At 36.7% G+C, this 17,021-nt stretch overlaps 1 protein-coding gene across 1 annotated transcript; it reads left to right on the forward strand.

Annotated features, from left to right (window-relative positions):
• Positions 1-15,599: 15,599 nt before the first annotated feature.
• LOC110913441 (transcription factor CYCLOIDEA) lies at positions 15,600-16,621 on the forward strand. The gene has a single exon (XM_022158272.2). It carries the CDS (start codon positions 15,778-15,780, stop codon positions 16,582-16,584), a length of 807 nt encoding a protein of 268 aa, XP_022013964.2. The 5' UTR covers positions 15,600-15,777; the 3' UTR covers positions 16,585-16,621.
• The last annotated feature ends 400 nt before the right edge of the window (positions 16,622-17,021 follow it).

Below are 17,021 nucleotides of genomic sequence, written 5' to 3' on the forward strand. Positions count from 1 at the left end.
ATTGGATTGTTGATAGTGGGGCATCCAGGCACATGATAGGCGACATGAAGCTTCTCTACGACGTTAAATCTATTAGAGGAGGTTATGTTGGTTTTGCTGGAGATAAAGGCGGATATATTACAGGAGAAGGAATGGTATCCAACGGGGTTGTAAGTTTTGACAAGATCAGCTTTGTACAACAGCTTGATCACAATCTTCTCAGCATTTCACAAATCTGTGATAAATAGTTTTCAGTACACTTTGACGCAAATGGATGTTATGTGTTGAAACCCGGCTTCAAGATTCCAAAAGAATGGATTCTTTTATCAGCTCCAAGGATAAATGATTTGTATGTCCTTGATATGAGCCAAGCAACAACAACGACTACACAAGCAACTTGTTTTATTACCAAAGCCACGGAAAAAGACTCAATCTCTTGGCACAGACGTATGGGTCACATTCACTTACGGAAAATGAATCATTTGGTGTCGAATGAATTAGTGAATGGTGTTCTTCTTAAAAATTTCCATCTTCAAGACGTCTGTGTTTCATGCCAAAAAGGAAAGCAAACTAAGAAGCGACATCCGACAAAGAAGATCAACATGGTGGCAGTTCCTCTTGAACGTTTGCACATGGATTTGTTCGGTCCTGTCAAGCACGAAAGTATCAGGAATGATCAATACTGCCTCGTGATAACTGATGATTATTCAAGATTTTCTTGGGTGGCGTTCATGGCTCACAAGAGTGAAACTTTTGGTATTATCAAAAACTTGATCATTCAGATTGAGAATTTGTATAAGTTGAAGGTTAGACGGATACGCAGCGACAATGGTACAGAATTTAAAAATCATGCTATGGCGGAGTTTTGCACATCAAAAAGTATTCTTCACGAATTTAGTGCAGCTTATACTCCTCAGCAGAACGGCGTCGCTGAACGTAAAATCCGTACATTGATCGAGACTGCTAGGACGATGTTAGTAGAGTCACAATTGCCGATTCCCTTCTGGACTGAAGCTGTGTCCTCTGCTTGTTATATATTGAACCGAGTCCTTACAGTCAAAAGACACAACAAGACCTGCTTTGAGCTTCTTCACAAACGGAAACCAGATTTGTCATATCTTGAACAGTTTGGAGCTCCTTGCACAATGATCGATCCTAATGGAAAGTTTGGGGCAAAAGCTATTGAAGGTCACTTTCTTGGTTATGCCACCCCGAACTTAAGAGTCTGGAATCTAGAGACTAAAAGGGTTGAGGAATGGTCTGAAGTCAGAGTACAAAGGCACACTTTGCCAGTCAAAAATCCAGGTCAACCATGGATGTTTGAGTACGATGACTTTTTCAATTCGATCAATGTTGAAGCAGTTGAAGAAACTGTTGCGGCAAGGATGTTTTTCGAGAGTGACAACGCAACAGAATCACCGTTGGTTCGTCCAATTGTTGTCAATCAAGAACCAACTTCAGTGAACAATAACGCTCTCGACAATGAGGATTTTCATGATGCAACCGAACTGAACGAATCTTCAGAGGATGATGAATTTCTAGATGCAGATCAAGAAGCTCCTACATCAGCAGTACATGGTACTTCAGAGGCTACGCCTCCAGTGGACGCCCCTCTAACAGCTGAAGCTACTGCATAATCCTCTTTGTCGGTTCCGGGTATTGAATTGGTTGTTGATCTCAATCTCAACAACCTGGGTACAAACATTCCAGTTCCAGATAATCCAGAAACAAGGATTCACAATACCCATCCTCAACATAACATCATCGGTAATGTACAGAGTGGCATTCAAATAAGAAACATGTTGCGAAACAACAACAACGCAGGCCTGTATGCGGCAATTCGAGAATCTAGTCAACAAAACGATTGGTCTTTCGCGTGTTATGTCTTATAGGAAGAGCCAAGAACTTGGAAAGAAGCTTTGAAAGATAATTCTTGGGTTGAAGCAAATGAGGAAGAACTGCAAAAATTCCAGAAACTTGGTGTCTGGAAGCTCATAGAGAAACCTGCTGATTATAAGAAGACTGGTACCCGTTGGGTGTATAAATGCAAAAAGGACGACCGTGGAATCGTTATTCGCAACAAAGCAAGATTGGTCGTTCAAGGTTTTCGTCAGATTGAAGGTATAGACTACAACGAAGTGTATGCACCTGTTGCAAATCTGGAAGCAATTCGGATCTTTCTGGCTTATGCCTCATTCAAAGGATTCAAGGTTTACCAGATGGATGACAAAAGTGCATTCTTACATGGTCTAGTCAAAGAAGAGGTGTATGTCAAACAGCCTCCAGGTTTTGAAGATCCTATCCATCCCGATTGGGTTTGTTGCTGAACAAAGCTCTCTATGGTCTACATCAAGCACCACGAGCTTGGTATGCAACCTTATCTAATTATCTGCTGAAGAATGGATTTCGCAGAGGTCATATCGATTGCACCCTCTTCATAAAAGAACAAGATGGAGATCTTCTACTGGTACAGGTATATGTGGATGATATTATATTTGGTTCTACTAACAATGTTATGTGTAGGGATTTCGAGCGTGTAATGCAGGATAAATTTGAGATGAGCGCTATGGGGGAGATGACTTTTTTTTTGGGCTTGCAAGTGCAACAAACGAAGTATGGGATTTTCATCCATCAGACTAAGTATGTTCAAGACATCTTGAGCCGATTCCAGATGTCCGACACATCGCCCATTGGTACCCCACTGCAGCAAAATCATGGAATCAATCCAGACTTGAAGGGTGAACTCATTAGCTCCTCATATTATCGCGCGATGATTGGATCCCTTATGTATCTCACTGCATCAAGACCAGATATAATGTATCCAACATGCCTGCTAGCCAGATATCAAGTGAACTCGAAGGCCTCACATCTTGCAGCTGTAAAAAGGATTTTTCGTTATTTGAAGGGTTGCCCAGACACCGGTCTATGGTACCCTAAGATGATAACTTTGACTTAGTCGCTTTCAGTGATTCTGATTTTGGTGGATGCAAAATCGATGGCAAATCCACAACGGCTGGATGCCAGTTTTTAGGAAATCGCCTCGTAACATGGCAGTGCAAGAAGCAGACTTGTGTCGCTACATCAACTTGTGAAGCTGAATACATTGCTGCCTCAAGTTGTTGCTCCCAAGTCCTGTGGATACAACAGCAAATGCGTGATTACGGTTTTGAATTCCTAACTACTCCTATTTTAGTCGATAATTCTGCTGCCTTATCTATCACTAGAAATCCTGTGCAGCATTCAAAGACCAAACACATCGAAATTAAGTATCACTTCATACGTGATTGCTTTGAGAAAAAGCTTATCGATGTTGTGAAAGTCCATACCGACGACCAACGTGCCGACCTTTTTACCAAAGCATTTGATAAATCAAGATTTGACTTTTTATTATTGGTAAACGGCATTATGGTCAAGCAAGAGTAATCCGCATCGTAAAATCGTTTTTGTAAATATCTTTGTGTTTTTAAAATTATTGTAAGTTTGTTAATTTTAGGGGGAGTAAATCCAATCCAAATTTGAAAAATTCAAAAATATCGAAAAATTTCAAAAACTCAAAAACAATAGAAAAACAAAAATGAGTTTCCTGGCGAGCAAAAGAGAAAATGATAGTACATCAGTGGTCTGTCCAAACCTCTTTAAACTGAAATGCAAAATGAAAAATGTTAAGCAGCTCTATATAAGATGTATCGGTTGGCTCACAATCATCTTAAAGTGTGCAGGGTGATATAAACTTAAATCGACTGAAGACCAGGTGGGAACCACTCATTGGCATATGGTCTTAGTACCAAAATTTCGTTTGAGAGATTGCCGAGGTTCTGAGATATGTGGTCTTTATGCTGTCTATCATCTGGGTATCATGGTTGTTTCTTTTACCGAAACAAACGGAGACAAAGTCTAGATCTTCCATGATATCATACATACGTGTACATACTGCATACAACCTCAATAAGTGATCAACAATCACATGTCCCACAAAATAAGTGATAATATATCACATTCATCCGGGAGTCATGTTCGTCTCTTTGCTGTACGAAAGTACTGACCTGTTCACGGACTTGCTCCTATGCCTTCATGCATCTGAAAATCAAGTTCCTCATCAATAAGGGATTCTATCACATAGGACTTGTTTTCAAATCAAAATAAGTGAGTTTCTCACATCTTTTTATACGGCAAAACAGATGATAAATGGTATACTCACCAGTAAGATGAACTCTCGTGCATACCTTGATACGAGAATGTGTCGTGATGTGGATGAACACCGGTCGGTAAGTATAAATCATACCTTAACGTATCCCCTCGCCATGATTACATCTGATAAGTTGAGCTTATGTGGATAACAATACCGATAATTGTTATAGGATGCTTTTATATATATGTTAACAAAAAGAACAATAAGAGCGTTTTAGTATGACCGTACACTGATATGATTCTCTTACCCTCGAAACTCACAAAAAGAATGTTTGTATAAATTTACTTTTCTTAGTTTCTGCAACTCTGTATATATTTATTTACTGCTTTCAGTCTTTAAGTTTGAAATATTCAAAATGCCAAAAAGATTTTAGGTGTGTTTTAATTTAAAATTTATAAAAGTCAAAAAGATTTTATTTCTGCTTTAGTTTTGATTAACCGATGTTGGAACTCAAGTCTTCGTTGCCTGAAATCTGATGAAAACCTAAAACGACTGAATCTTCATAAACGGTCAGAGTTTGCAAGTTTTGAAAGTTAATAATCAAAATTGAAAAATCTGTTAACCTTTCAACAAATTGTCGGACGATAGTTGATAGTAATATGGTCACATGTGTGTTATTTGTTTATGCTAACTATATTCCAAGCAGTTGTTCTCATTACACGTTTAGATTTCTTGCATGTGCAGATGCTAAAGGCGAGGAGAACATGTTCGATGACAAACTGCGGAATGAAGACACGACGTGAAGGCACTCAAATGATAAAAATGATTGAGTTGCCGCTGATCAATCATCAACACCACAAGGATCTAAAGTATCGAAAATCAAAAGATTCACGAGCATAATCAAAGGGAGAGCTTATTGATACACTTCCTAAATGAAAGCGGGAGTTTGTTAATACACTTTCTACTTACAACACGTGAAGACTTTGAAGATCCTCCGACATGGAAGATATGGAAGACGAACCTCACGAGTAGCGTCAAAGGGGGAGTTTGTTGATACATATTATGTGGACGCGACTCGATTCGGTTCGACTCGGTTCGGTTCGACCCGGTTAGGTTCGGCTCAAGCCCGACGTCACGACATTCCTCTGTCGTGCGCCCCAGAGTTCGACACGCGAAGCACGGAGAGCCGTGGACCGATTCCCGCTGACACATCATCATGATGATGTCATGAACCTTGACTAAATGAAAGTTTCTATAGAAACTGCCAATACATACGTGCATGCATATTGGGACGATACTTCCATTGGGCCAATCAAACTTCATTGGGCAATTACACTTGGGCCGAAACCTTCACATGGCCCAAACCACATGTGACGAAATCAACAAGTGACGAAGACACTATGTGACGAAATCCAGGGATTTCGTCGAAGACAATGAGTTTTCGTCGTGTTTATTCATGTTCGCCGAGGGGTGTTCGTCCAGGACTGGATTTCGTCATGTTGTTAGTATAAATACCAAGACAACAGAAAGAAACACTGTGAGAGACAAGTCTGAATAGATTTCGGAGCGAACACACTGTAAACACACACACACACTGAGAGTTTATGAGAGCATCTTGTAAACATTGCTTTGTAACCGTTTTCTAGATTAATACAATGGAGTGTTAATCGGTGAATCTTGTGTTTTACGTGTTCGTAACTTGGTTTAACTTACCCGTTTGGATTCCGCACTCTCGGGTTTGTCGGACAATAGGGAATGGAGGTTACTCGATCCTCCGGGTGGACCTACAGTTGCACCTGCAACGCTTCTAACGACCCTCTCTACTCAACTAGAATTTTTCTTTGGTTAGACATTTTAAAATAAGTTCTGTCCTAATTGCTTTATCCTTGGTTTTACGGTAATATTAAGTTATTGTGGCTTTATAATTTTTAATGTCCATAATTTATTAATTATTTTTAATTATCAGGAAATTAAATTTTTACCATCATTTTTTACATAAAAGTGAAACTCAATGAAAAATTACCGAGGCAAATAACATGGTTAACTTTTCAAAGAAACCATCGGTTATAATCCATTAGTTTTCATTAGGTAAATATCCGTCAGTAATATGTTGAAAAAATGGTTGAATGTGATGCTCAGAAAGAGTTATTGATACTTTGTTGCTACTTTTGGTGGTGGTCAATTGTTGGTATTCTACATCGAAAATCTTTTAGAAATTAGATACCAACGTCCTTATTTCCAATGAAGTAGTATTTTCGTCGGTAACCAACTTCACCAACAAATTTGCAATGGATATGATCATCTATGATACACATTTGTTTTATAGAGGTTTTCTATCTTTTATGTATTCTTGGCGATATGGACATGGTACTTTGTAACTATGGGCGTACTACACATCCATAGAAAATTTGTGTTATCTTTGATCGCTCAACAACACCATTTCATATCTTTGTTATGCATAACTCGAGGGTTTTTATTAGGTTTTTGTTAGTGTGTTTTGTCTATGCATTTATTAATAGTTTGTACTTGCAATTTTGTTGCAGCTTCTATAACTTTTTTGTTACTCTTGGATGGTTGTAGCATTGATCATGGTTCTTTTTTTTTTAACAATTGTACAAAATTGTGTTATACGCATCTTACGAAGCCTTTATGGTTGACATACCCATCGGCATGGGGTTTTTTGCCTACTTTTTGTTAAGCTTTTTTTTATTGATTTTAGAAATAAAAGAAAAATATATGACTATATAAACATCTGGCATTCAACATAAATGACATAATTTTTATCATTATATAAATAAACAACTCATATTTGGGCATATATACACCAACATAAATAATTCTTCATTATTCATATTATCACAAGCTGCATCTTTCATTAACACATTTTGCTAGCTCAAATATTCTCCTTTGCTTGGTCTTGACAAAATTTCGCCAACTTTTAAATCCTTTATCATTGAAGAATATGATGTATAATACATTTGTCATGTTTGTAATGTTATAACGAACATGCCTTTAGTTCTTACCCTAGAGCTGAATTTGATATCAATCAAACCATAATCTAGGTAAATTTTAACCCTATAGAGCTTAACACCATAACACCTAACTTCGTAATATTTTACCTTCGAAACCTCATCAAACAATCCATTGTAGTTGGAGTCACATTCACTGTAAGAAGCCCCACTCCCTCTCTCACACACCATTAGTACTTCCAACTCGTCTAATCATGTGTTTGAACATGGAATTGGTACCCATTTGTAAAATATCCTTAATTCATTCAAGTACAATGACTTGATTCGCGTGTCAAAGCTTTCAGTTGTTCATTAAGTCGGCTACCCTGAGATTGACCTAGAGATGAAGAAAACAACAATTAAGAAATGTGTACAGATAAGGGCATGTAATTTTGATTTTGACTTACTTTATCTTTGGATTTATCCAATATAAGATCACTAATGTTTGGATTTGTTTGGTGTAACCATTCTTTAACAGTCCAAATGAAAAGTTGAACTTTTAAATAATATGGTTATGGATCTTGCGCATATGAGGATTGATGACCATCCAATGTTTTGCGCTCTTATCATATAATCTACAAGTTCGTTTCTTAAATATGCTTTGTAGGTCCCTAAGAAAACACACAAGGATCGGATACTTTGAATCACACGCATGTATAAAATGTGGAATCCAACACACACACAAAGAATGAACCAACAACAACCATGTAAATAACTTTCTCCTTTCTATTGTACTCAAATCATGATTATAGATAAGTTACATAAATATGTTTCTAATCACTCTCACAATACAAATCTAAAAAACTTTAACAAAATGAGCCAACACTTATATATATACACATCCTGTCTAAGTGCGCCAGCTATGACCTAGCACAATTGTGCTTACATAGCCAACCGACAAACATCGCCAGTAGGCTAACTACGCCTGTACTTAGAGGATTTACAAAACACATTACACTAAAACCTACCAAATGAATTGATGTCTATCTATCAAGCCTTCTCAACCAGGAGTGCATCAAATGATTCCTCTTGACAATTGATTGTAGGTGTCTTCAGTCTCAATTAACCTAATTCATTGGTAGTAAGCTTCCAGCACAAACCTTTTTCTTTACAAATAACTATACAATCCCTTTGTACAACAAACATTGCAATCTCCAGTCTTGTCTTTATATGGAACTCAAAATTGAAGCTTTTTAGCTTCTTCAGATCATCCATAGAGAACTTTATCAGATTGATAATATGATACACACAAATAATCTCATCAGTAAGATTTTCTCATGCAATCACAATTTCACTAATTATGTTGTTATATGTACCAACACTTCATATCCCTCAAGATACCCAATGATTATTTTTATAGTGAAATCTTCTTCACACACCTTGCTGGTTTATGAACTATCTTGTAAGGACATTCACTAGTCAACAGATTCTTTCTCGACAGATCCTTAACCCTTCTACCAACTCGAGGTTTTATATGATTCCATTTAAAACTCCCATCTTCTACTTTCAATATTCTCTCAACTCCAAAAGCATAAGCAACTTTGTCTCTGTTTATGAAGTTAAGTTGTTTCAAAGTATGAACCTCGTAGTTCGGTAACAAGCTAAATACTTCATATTTGGCTTAAAGTACTGAACGGCCTCGGTTCATTTTATACAAAAGAGTTTCAATTCAACATTAATTGATGATCAACCGACATTCTCCTTCTTCAAAGTGTAATTCATCTTTAACTTCGGAGTCGGAGGCGCTTGATTCTTTAACACTTCTGCAGTTGAGATATACAATCATCAACTGACTCTTCAGGATTTGATTCTTAATGTTGTATCAACGTCTTCATGAATATCCACACTTTTTAAACCAACTCATTTTCACCTATAGACAATTCAGAAACAATATGAAAACAACCTCATAATCGAAACCCCAACTTGGTCCCATGTTGGATTTTGGTGGTTTATAGCTAATGACGGTTATATTATACACCACTTCAACCTGATTTATCTCCGAATTATAAATTCGTTTGTTTGATGAACAAGTTACATAACCAAGAAAGAAACCCTCATCGACTTTTACAACATAATTAGCCAAATCCTTTGTTTTTAACAAAGTGCACTTGGTACCAAAAGGATCCAAACCCTCTAGGGTCGGTTTTTGATTATGTAACACTTCATAAAATGTTTTATTATGAAATTTGACTATCAACACTCGGTTTTACACATGGAAAGCTGTATTCACAGCCTCAGCCCAAAAGATGACCGAAAGCTTAGAATCAGACAACACAGTCCTTGCAGCTTCTATTAATGTTTTATTTTTCCTCTTAACTACACCATTTTACTGTGGCATGTAGGGAGCACTAAATTGGTTTCTATGCTTTTCTTTTCCAGACACAACTCCATAGCTTCGTTCTTGAACTCCGTCCTGTTGTCACTACGAATTTTCTTGACTCTGAAATTGTAAACATTCTCTAAACGGGTAAACAAGTCTTTGGGCATCCTAAACATCTCGTCACCCACAACCGGCAACATTAGTTTTTCATTTTTGCAGCCAATGAGACTACAAGAAGACCTTGTTGAGGAACAAAGTTGAAGACTCTACCTACTGAAGATCTTTTTTTAATTGATTACTAACTTCTATTTCATAGTTTACATATTTGTTTTCATTTTGTTATAACAATATTTGCTACTACTTATTTTTTAATGTTAATAACAATATTAGCTACTACATAAACCAAGTGAGACGACCTTTGTTAACTTGAAAAGTTTGCAAGTTTTTTATGTACAAGCTTTAAAGCTACAATCTATAAGATTTACGCACCCCTTATGATCCATTGGTGACATATATCATCAGTTGACCTTGGTGAACTTTTCGCCAATGAACATTTTGTCAGTGATGTGAATGTCGATAATGCGCTAGTGTAAGTCTTTATCCACGTCCGGTTCTCCATGGAATTTCACTGACAAATTACAAATAGTACGCGGGTGGTATACGGATTAGCGATAGATCTTAACATCAGTAAAATTTCAATTGTAGGGTTTGTGGTGAACATTAAATGCATAGTTAAAGGAGTATTTGTTGGTGATACGGCTTTGTTACTCAAAATCAGGTTACCTCGTGATATATTAGTATGTTGCTACCTTTTGTCTAGCAAAACATGCAACGTGCCGGTTAATAATAGCGACTTGGTTAGGGTACCTTGCAATAATGGACAGACTACGGGTCAATATAGAAAGTTTTGGAACAATGTTATAATTTCGGATTTTTAGTATACTATGTAACACATGCATAATGCTATAACCACTCAAGGATAAAGAATTTATCATAAACAAATAAAATTTGAATATGCCATGTAACAAATGCATAATACTATTTTTTTTCATACACAAAAGATCAAGGGGTGTGGGGCATGGGTTGGGGCGGGGCGGGGATACCAAGTAACGCTGGGTAAACCACACCGAGCCAGCGTTGGCCACGACGTTGCCCCGCTAGCGCGGGTTTGAAGCCCGGCGTGGGGCGAGGGGTAAGGTGAGTTGGCTGGCTTGGATTGGCTGGTGAGATAGGACCGTTAGCCTAGCATTTTGGCATAGCCGTTGGCCAACGACTATTTAAAAAAAAAAATCTTTTACTTATATTCTATATAAATCAAACAATTCTTACTCATTTTTACTATCCAAAAATTAAAAAACCACTACCAACCTTCAAAAAAAATATGTACAATGGATTTTTCAAGTTCAAGCGATTCGTATGATAGATTTGTTTTGTTATCCTCATCCTACGACGGTGTCACACCCCGATATTTACAGCACAGCCCGGTGGGGAGTATCGTGACGTAAGATTGGTATCGTCATAGTCAAACATACACAGAATAGCACAACGGAAGTCTTGGAATATAAAATATTATTACAAACTCAATTGTCCGAAAATACCAAGGTAAGTATTACCGGCGAGCATGTAATGATAATCCACAGGTGGATCAAAAGGTACAAATGGGAGAACATCAGAGTAATTTTTTTTGAAGTTGCAAATTCCTCATCTAGCATTACCGGGCAGCTTCCAGCCTATTTACGTATTTGCACCTATCACTTAGTCTTTTGAAAATACGTTAGTTTTAACTGGTAAATACAATCAAATGACACATTTTGAAATCATTTTCAAAATTGATTTAGGTGCACATAGCACGAAAAATCTTTTATAACTTGGGACAAACTATATCTCATGTTATCATTTTTACATAACTTGACAATACATATAAGGTTCGGAAACTATGTCGTTTCATGATTAACCGACACAACACTTATTCCCTTCTTGGGGATACCCATATTGGGAAAACCCGTATTGGGTTATAAAAACATTTTAACAAGCATTAGCATCTATCAGGTGTATGCCTACACCCCGCGCTTAGGTCGTGGCCATTAGTAAATTAAATGAGCCAAGGATATCCAGGACACGGTCACGTTAACCCCAATGTTTAAGTCAAGCAATACGAATTAAACGGGTTATTTGAATTTCCTGACACATTGGTCTTCGAATCCCATACCCGGCCATGCAGTAATAATTTACTGTATCCCAAGCCCGTATAGGGAAAATGGGTTAAGAGTATTTACCTGAACTAAGACTTGATAAATGCAAGTTTATAATAACTCAACCGTATTCAATTAAGTAAGCGTAGGTAACAATTTACCGGAAGGCTCTTGTCTGGAATGATGGTATAAACAACCAATTAGAACGCTAACGGGTCTTATTTAAGTCATATACTTAGACCGGCTAGCTTAAAGTATCAAAAACGGTACGATACGCTTGATTAAGCGATGACCCGAATAGAATGTAGTTTAAACCCAACAAGTACTAAGACTTGTATAATATGGGTAAGCTATTAACATTCTGGATTTTGAGATAAAAATGATAAGGTTAAACCCATTTCGGTGAACTTACATAAACTAGTTATGAAAGTTTAACCGTATGCATATACGCGATAACGGGTAACCGGATGAGTCATGAACAAGTTCCATATGCCAATATACTTTAAACAAGTTATAATATCAGTAAGATATCAACTTGTATGTCCGTTAAGGTTTTAAAATCAAACAATGCCTCATAAGGGTGTTTTGGTCATTTAGCGACGTATAAAAGGAACTTGCGTATTATATGATGTTACAACCATAAACATTCTGTGAAAACACTTTATCTATGATATAGTATCAGTAGGATATCAAACATATGTGTGTTTTATAGTTTAAGACCAAACTATGCACCGTAGGGGCATTTTGGTCATTTCACACATAGTTTAAAAGCTAATTTGGGAATCTGAGTTTATATCATGTACCTACTGTAAAAATGTTTTAAATAAGTTATAAAATCAGTAGGTAACAAGTCTTGGTTGGTAATCATGGTTTAAAACCATACTACGCGCTGAAAAGGCGTTAAAGTCGTTAAATGATGATATTTGCGATGTTTTAGGAAAAATGATGTTATGATCAGGTTTATATGATCAAAGTATGTTATTTAATATAACATATCAGTAGGTAAAAGGTTTTGTATGAAAATCATGCTTTAAAACCATTTTATGTGTTATAAAGGCATTATCGTCGTTTAAGAACGTAATACAAGCACTTGTGCGGAAACTCAGTTTATAATCTGATTTGATGTCCCAAAATACTCTAATTATGATATTACATCACTTTAAAGCATAATTTACGACATTATACGCAAACTCAATTTATGATCATATTTGTAACATCAAAATATGTTAGACATGTTAACATATTAGTACCTAAATCATTTTCAAGTTCATTGGTGTCTAAAACTTTATTTTTGCTAAAAAGGGCATAATGGTCAAAGTATGGCACAATTACGGAAACTCGTATAAAACTTAGATTACTATTATGATCGTGTAATATAACCTCAGAGGGCTATGCTACATCATAATACGATCATAAAGGAACCTTAAATCAGTAGCATAGTAGTCTAATTCGGTTCATAATCGAAATTCAAAGCAGAAGTCAAACTTCGTGACTTTCGGTTGCGAACCGACCCTAAAACTGGAATTGACGAGCCGAACATGTTTACACGAAACATGTTCTAATAAATATTACTAAGTTGTTTAAGTGTTAAAACGTATTTTAGAACACCTTTAAACTCATATCGTAATTATTTCAAAATCTGACCCGTTGACTTTTTAAAACATTAATATGTTGACTCGTCAATTGACCAAGCAAACGTGATTCTTAGGAGGTCCCCTTTTTAGGGATTAACACCTCCCTAATTACGATCACGTAGCTATATTCGTTGCGAACTATGGCTAGACCATTATGGTCTAAACCGAAAGTCAAAGCGTTTATCGAAAACACTTTACTTTTCGGCTTTAAAAGCCTAATAAACGAATAAGCCACGAAAGGAACACTTACAAGTGGTCCTAGGAACTGAATAAAACTCAAAGGAAGTTCCCAATTGCTCATGATCCTCCAGATATGAGAGTATAGAAAGATTGAAGAATGGTGCAAGTTTTTCAAATGAAAACCATCACCAATTTATAGTTTTTGAGAACTTCTAGGATGATTCCAAGTGTTATGGGACTTCTTAGGATGCTAACAAGTGTCTTGAGAGGTGTCTAAAATAGTTAACAAGCCCATAGAATTGAATTAAACTAGTTACGGTTGTTTGTTTGGGCTGCAAGTCATGAACAAAACAAAAAAATAATATTCTGTTGCAGATAGGGCCTGGCGGCCCGCGAAGAGACTGGCCCAACATGATCGCGGCCCGCGACGCCTTTGAGTCCAGCCAAACATGTTTCCGTTTTGATAAAACAGGCCCCTTAACCTTTTATACTTCTTTTTTAAGCTTTCAAAGTTGACACTTTTGGCACATTATTTTCTAATCTCTTATATAATATTAATATAAGGCACACATGCCCTTAGTGGCCAATATTAGGCACACCCGGAGTACGACCGTACATCACAGAGTTCCCGGTTCGTTTAAAAGGTCACTCAGATGTAAGAATTCACATGTTAACGCTTTTAATCCTTTTAACTCGCAAGCTTGCGTGTATTATCATTTAACGGCATAAAAGCCTTAAACAGCCAATATTAGGCATCCCCGAGAGTATGATCGAACATCATAAAGCTCTTGGTTCGTTAAAAGTACTCTCAATTCCCCCGTCGACCGACTAGGAACCGCCTTGCGACTTTTACAACCGTGGCGTATATCATTGAGCTATATATGAAAAGATACTTGAGAAAACCGACGTTTAGTGATATGCAACAAATTTTGGAACATCACGTTGAATATCATGGTCTCTCCGGGATGATAGCTAGTTTAGATTGTATGAAATGGGGGTGGGAACTTTGTCCAACTGCATGGAAAAGCTCTCACACAAGCATATATCATGGAATATCGGCTATGATGCTTGAAGCTGTTGCATCACAAGATCTTTGGATCTGGCATGCATTCTTTGGTATGCCCGGTTCACCTAACGATATAAACATTATACATCACTCGTCCCTTTTCAAGGATCTAATAAATGGTGTTGGACCAGAATGAACATTTTTTTGTAAATGAGGTTGAATACAAGTATGGGTACTATCTTGTTGATGGAATTTACCCTTAGTGGGTTGTTTTTGTGAAATCATTTTCAAGAGATGGAACCTAGATCCTAAAAGAATAAAGTTTAACAAAGTTCAGATGGCGCCACGCAAAAGCGAGCATTTGGTGTTTTGCAAAAAAGGTGACGCATTTTGAGCATGCCTTGTCAATTGTATGAAAAAGATCAAATAAGAAACGTGATGTATGTGTGCATCATTCTACACAACATGATTTTAGAGGATGAAGGGCATGCAATAGTTGAATATTATGGCGAGGAGACCGAATCAAATAAAGAAGACATTAGTGACGAAGAGAGAACGCAAAACCAAAATCTAATCGTGTCAAGACAAATAAATTCAAACCTTCGAGCTGATTTGGTAGAATATGTTTCGACACTTCCTAGATTCGACTCCATTGAAGATGATCGATTTTTTTTGATGATGTAATGTATTTTTTTTATTGTAGTTATTTAATATAATAAAAGGTGTTTTTAAAATTAGTTTAGTAAATTCTATGATTAATATAAAATAAAAAAAAAAAAAATTGGTGGCACATGGCACCCCAACGCCGCCTGGCCACGCCCCTTTCACATCCCACTTTTTTGGTGTGGACTGTTAGAGCCTACAACTGTCACGTGTCGAGCAATGCCCCCAACTCAAGCCCCTCATCCGATACTCTAATGCCATAAACCTGTGGCTTTGACCAGTGGCCAGGAAAAGAGGGAAAAATAACTGATGCTATCTTATTAGATTTCCTGGTTTCCCCATCAAGAACTGACGTTTTTTTGGTTGTTTCTTTCATTATAATTTCTTCACTTTTTAAAAGAAATGAGACTATTATATATCAAAGTGTTCTTTTTAGGAAGTGACAGTATTTTACTTTATTATGCCCTAAAAGATGAACATGTGTTGCCCTAGTTAAAGAATGAAGATTCTTTGCACATAAACATCAAGATTTCTGGCTCTAAAGAAGATGCAAAATACAGACCAGTTCATTTGGAAGAAAAGGGTTGCTTTCATCTATAGGTTTTACTTGAATCTGATGAATGTTTAATCAAAAAGTTGGAAATTTTTGTGAGTTGAAATTTGTTTATGAAAATGTTTAGTTCTTCAAACCCTCTTCCTTCATCAAACCATGGCCTCCTCCCTCCTCCTTCTGGTATGTTTTTTGGTCAAGAAAAATATGGTGTTTACTTTAACCACCACCCATTTGTCTCTGGAGAATATTATTCTTTTGATAATGCTCTACCTCTTCCACCTGTTAAAGGTTCTGATGATCGTAATCATCAGAACCACCTTTCGGGTGCGGAGTTTTCTCTCTCTAAAGAGAGAGTTGCTGCTTCAAAGAAAAATCGGCATAGTAAGATCTTCACAGCTCGCGGTCCTAGAGATCGGAGGGTGAGATTGTCCATTAGCATTTCAAAAAAGTTTTTTGGGCTTCAAGATTTGCTAGGGTTTGATAAAGCAAGCAAAACCCTAGATTGGCTTTTTACAAAATCTAAAGCTGCAATAAAAGATTTGGTTGAAGAAATGAAGCACACTTCATCTTCAGCTCTTTCTGATAAATGTGAAGAAGTTTTCATGGAGAAGAAGCCAGTAGGTAAGTGTGTTAATGGCAACAAAAAGAAAAAAACAACACATAAACAGAAATCTCGATTTCATGTGAATATTGCAGCTAGAAACCATAAAAGGGCAGAGGCAAGATCAAGAGCTCGGGCACGAACAAGCGAAAAATTACGGATTAAAAAGCTCAACAACGATATAAAGAATGTTCTTGATGACCATAACTACTGCTATGATCTTGAATCAAGCTGTGGGAATCAGATTCAGTCACAAAGTAATCATGAAGTCAGTATTGGGGAATTGTTGACTGAACAAAACTTCAAACTCACAGTTTGAGAACAGTACACATGATCCATTGATCTAGATCCCCAAGAGGACATTGCTAAAAATATAAATATTTTTTTTTGTTTTAATTGGTTTATAAAAAATGGCAGGATTAAATCATACAGGATGTTATGATCTTGATTAGCCAGCAGCCAGATCCAGTGATCAGTGCAATATATTTGATCAAATACCGAAGGATACTGTAAGGATTGTAAGCCCATAGTTATTGTGTGCTGTTAGATTAGTGGATTAATCTATTTGATTGTTGTCATTTATGCTTTCGAGTGTTTGTAACAATTCATGAAATCAATCTATCTATCTAATATATGTATGTATAACACTTGTGATATGAACTTCTGAGAAATATTTTTATTATTTGTTTCTTGACATCTCTTTTGGATGTTAATCGCCCCAGATTGGACTAATTATTCTAGTTAACATAACAGATT

This window comes from Helianthus annuus, chromosome 15 (genome assembly GCF_002127325.2).
Source record: "Helianthus annuus cultivar XRQ/B chromosome 15, HanXRQr2.0-SUNRISE, whole genome shotgun sequence".
Classification (NCBI taxonomy): Eukaryota; Viridiplantae; Streptophyta; class Magnoliopsida; order Asterales; family Asteraceae; genus Helianthus; species Helianthus annuus.

What these genes read in the sequence shown, in the direction of transcription:
- LOC110913441 (XM_022158272.2), top strand. Translation starts at nt 15,778, where the DNA reads ATGAAAATGTTTAGTTCTTCAAACCCTCTTCCTTCATCAAACCATGGC.